Here is a 3742-nt window from a genome sequence, read left to right on the forward strand (position 1 = left end):
AGGGGCGGCAGCCCAGAAGTTCGGTTTTGGAGGGGCTCCCCCGACCTACACATTCAGAGGCCACCTCCTGCGTCATCCACTCCCTGATTGGATGGGGCGTGGTCTTTGGAACGTTGTGTCCGCCCTCCTTCCTCTCTTCACTCCATGATTGGGTGGGAGCTCACGGGGGTGTGGTCTTTGAAGCCTTCAGCAGGGCGCGTCTTATTTTTACGTCATTGCCTCCTTCTCCTTTCTGATTGGGGGGGAAAGGGAAGGGGCGCGGTCTTTGGAACGTTTTGTCAGACCATCATCTCCCTTACCTTTCTTGATTGGATGGGGAGGCTGTGGGGGGGTGGTCTTCAGAACGTTCCGTTAAGCCAGCCAGGGGCAGCTCTCAGCGTGCTACCATTGGCTGGGAGCCGGGGGCGGGGGATGTAGTGGGGGCGTGGCCAACCCTGCTTGGGCGTCTCTGATTGGTCGAGGGCGGGTTTAGCTAATTAGGGGCCCTGGGAAGCAGGGGTGTTCTAGGGGAGGCGCAGAGGTGAGTGGGGCAGAGGGTGCTGGGGATAAAGGGGGCTGGGGGTCAGGCTGCCCCGTGGGGGGTTGGCAGCTGGCGGGCAGGGCTGCCCAGGGACCCACCCAGCGGGGCATGGGCTAGTCAGGGGATCCCGGGGCAGAGGGCAGGGCAGCCAGGCGCGTCCCACGGGCTGGGGGGCTCAGGCTGCCCCCCATCCCCAGCGCTTCACCGGGGCACAAGCAATTCTCTTACTGACACAGCAGCCCGCACTGCCTGGGCCTGGCCCTGGCCCCAGAACCGCAGGAGCTGCTGAGCCCAGAGATCGGAGTCCCGGGGGGGCGGGGTCTGGCTGGCTCGGGGGGGCGGGGAATGGGGCGTGGGGCCTGTTCCCCCTAGGGGGCGCTGGGACCCATCTGGCCCCAGGGCATGGTCTGGCTGGGTCAGGGGGGCGAGGAATGGGGCGTGGGGCCGAGACTCATCCGGCCCCAGGGCAGGGACTGGCTGGTTCAGGGGGGCGGGGAATGGGGTGTGGGGCCTTTCCCCTCTAGGGGGCGCCAGCTCCCCTCCAGCCCCAGGGCAGGGACTGGCTGGCACAGGGGGATGGGGCACAGGGCCTTTCCCGTTCAGGGGGCATCAGCTCCCCATCTGGTCCTATCTTCTTCTGGCTGCAGGGCAGAGATGGCGCTGGCCCGGCTCGGGAAGGTGGTTCCCAAAACCAGCATCCTCTTCCTGTGCGACATGCAGGAGAAGTTCCGGCCCACCATAGCCCACTTCCCCCAGATTGTGGCCGTGGCAGCTCGCATGTTGCAGGTGAAATGCCCTGGGGCAGTGCTAGGGGTGCTGGGCTTTGAGCGGGTTCAGAAGTGGGTGCGGGGCCCTGGCAGTCAGGGCTGGCCCCAGTACACAACTAAGGGATGCTGTCCCATTGTCCCATTGTTTTATGCAGCTGTCAAAAAGTTGCCACATCCCACCCCAGGGGTGGCTGCATCTCAGCACCGGGTGAGGGGTCCCTGTATAACCAGCCCTTGGAAATGTGATGTCCAGGAGGCTCAAGGAGACAGCTGATGTCCCCAGGGGTGGGGGCAGGTTGCGCTTTCCGAGTGTCTGCTGAAAACAGGACAGAAAGGGTCAGGACTATTAGGCAGCTGCAGTTGCAGACGCTGGCCACTGGATGGCGGCCTAACCGTGGAGGATTGATGGTAATTCGCACCCTGTGAAATACTTTCTATTATTTATAACAGTTAGGGGAGGGTTGGTGGGAATTCCATGTTGTTTCATTTTGTCCTGCCCCTTGGGGTGGGTCTAGGAGGTGTTGGTACCTGCCCCATGGAGCTTATCTCTAACCACTAGACCGGACTCCCCTCCCAGAGCCAGGGAGTGAACCCAGGAACCCTGGCTTTCAGCCCTTCCCCCACTCTAACCAGCCCGCACTTCCCAGGTGGCGCAGCTGCTGGAGATCCCAGTGGTGGTGACAGAGCAGTACCCCCAGGGTCTGGGCCCTACGGTGCCTGAGCTGGGGGCCGAGGGGTTGAGGAAGTTCCCCAAGACCTGCTTCAGCATGCTGGTCCCGGAGGTGGAGCAGGAGTTGGGGGCACTGCCCCACCTGCGCTCTGTGCTCCTGTGCGGCATTGAGGCCCAAGCCTGCATCATGGTACGCGGGGGGAGAGGGGGGCGGCTGGGAGGGGAGCCAGGAGTCTGGGTCAGTGCCCTTGTGGGAAGCTACCTGCTGGGGATGGGACCCAGGAGTCCAGGTCAGTGCCTGGTAGGGAGGTACAAGGCTGGCTGGGCCATGGCTGTGATCGGGGAGGGGAGGGCAGGACTGGGCTGGCTGGGCCAAGGCTGTGATGGGGGAGGGCAGTGGGGGTCCAGGCTGACCAGGCCAGGGCTCTGACCCATCTCCCTCTCCCCAGAGCACAGCGCTCGACGCCCTGGAGCGGGGACTGGATGTTCACGTGGTGGCTGACGCGTGCTCCTCCAGAAGGTCAGGCTGGGAAGCTGGGATGGGGGAAGACAGCGGTCCTGGCTGGGACAGGAACTGGGGGTGTGAGGAGGTGTTCCCAGCAGATGGGGGGTGGCGGGGGTCTGGGCTGGGGGGGGACTGAAATGAGAAGCCTGGGTTGGGAGGGTTCTTATCAGATAGGACTGGGGGGGAGTTGTGGGGGACCTTGGCTTGGAGGGGTTCCCAACAGAGGGGGGAGCAGTGTGGCTGGGGGGGGCACTGGAGGGCAGGGGTATCCCTGCCCCCCACTCATGGCCGCCCTGATGTCTCTCCCCAGCCAAGTGGACCGGCTGGCGGCCCTGTCCCGTCTGCGGCAGAGCGGTGCCTTCATCACCACCAGCGAGGGGCTGATCCTGCAGCTGGTCAGAGACGCTGCCCACCCCTGCTTCCGACAGGTACCCCTCCTGCCAACCTGCCCCCCGCAGCTAGTCCCTGCCCTGGGGCTGGATGGGAGCCAGTGCCCCCTACAGGGGAAAGGCCCTGTGCCCCATTCCCTGCCCCCCTGAGCCAGCCAGTCCCTGCCCTAGGGCCAGGTGGGAGCCAGTGCCCCCTAGAGGGGACAGGCCCCGTGCCCCATTCCCTGCCCCCCTGAGCCAGCCAGTCCCTGCCCTAGGGCCAGGTGGGAGCCAGTGCCCCCTAGAGGGGACAGGCCCCGTGCCCCATTCCCTGCCCCCCTGAGCCAGCCAGTCCCTGTCCTAGGGCCAGGTGGGAGCCAGTGCCCCCTAGAGGGGACAGGCCCCGTGCCCCATTCCCTGCCCCTTGAGCCAGCCAGTCCCTGCCCCGTGGCGGATGGGAACCAGCAGCCCCAGAGCCAAGGTGGGGCGTGGGGCGCGTCCATCAGTCTGATATCTCATGCTCTGTTCTATCCTTCCAGATCCAGAAGGTCATTAAGGATCCGGCTCCGGACAGTGGCCTCGTCTCCCTGTTCCCGGGACAGAGCTCTGGCTTCAGCTAACCCTGTGGCTCCCAGACTCGCCTCCCCACCCCCACCCCAGCACTTGGGGGCAGGGCAGAGCTGGAATAAACCCTTCAGTACAGTGATCAGCTGTCACTGCGTGTGGGGGGGTGTCAGTTGTGCTGCCCCCTGCTGGCGTGTGTGTGCTTTTGCCTGTCCATCTCTCTGCTGTCGAGCGACCCTCGAAGCCTCGTGCCCCCCAGCAACCCGCGGCCCCCATTCCCAACACACTTCTGTTCCCAGACAGTGTCTCCCTCCCCCCACTACCCTCACCCAATCAGCCCCCAGTTCC

The 3742-nt window shown here is 64.9% G+C and overlaps 1 protein-coding gene across 1 annotated transcript; it reads left to right on the forward strand.

The window, feature by feature from the left end:
* The first annotated feature begins 349 nt into the window (after window positions 1–349).
* Window positions 350–3536, forward strand: ISOC2 (isochorismatase domain containing 2). Its single transcript, XM_030544974.1, has 6 exons — window positions 350–520; window positions 1168–1306; window positions 1935–2147; window positions 2407–2477; window positions 2773–2890; window positions 3370–3536. The coding sequence occupies exons 2-6, from the start codon at window positions 1175–1177 to the stop codon at window positions 3448–3450; spliced, it is 615 nt and encodes a 204-aa protein (XP_030400834.1). The 5' UTR covers window positions 350–520; window positions 1168–1174; the 3' UTR covers window positions 3451–3536.
* The last annotated feature ends 206 nt before the right edge of the window (window positions 3537–3742 follow it).

This window comes from Gopherus evgoodei, unplaced genomic scaffold (genome assembly GCF_007399415.2).
Source record: "Gopherus evgoodei ecotype Sinaloan lineage unplaced genomic scaffold, rGopEvg1_v1.p scaffold_35_arrow_ctg1, whole genome shotgun sequence".
Classification (NCBI taxonomy): Eukaryota; Metazoa; Chordata; order Testudines; family Testudinidae; genus Gopherus; species Gopherus evgoodei.

Excerpts from the sequence above, each read along its gene's own strand:
- ISOC2 (XM_030544974.1), top strand. The coding sequence starts at position 1,175 with ATGGCGCTGGCCCGGCTCGGGAAGGTGGTTCCCAAAACCAGCATCCTC. Across the intron at positions 1,307-1,934 it reads TGGCAGCTCGCATGTTGCAG|GTGGCGCAGCTGCTGGAGAT; the intron begins GTGAAATGCCCT and ends CGCACTTCCCAG. Across the intron at positions 2,478-2,772 it reads GACGCGTGCTCCTCCAGAAG|CCAAGTGGACCGGCTGGCGG; the intron begins GTCAGGCTGGGA and ends GTCTCTCCCCAG.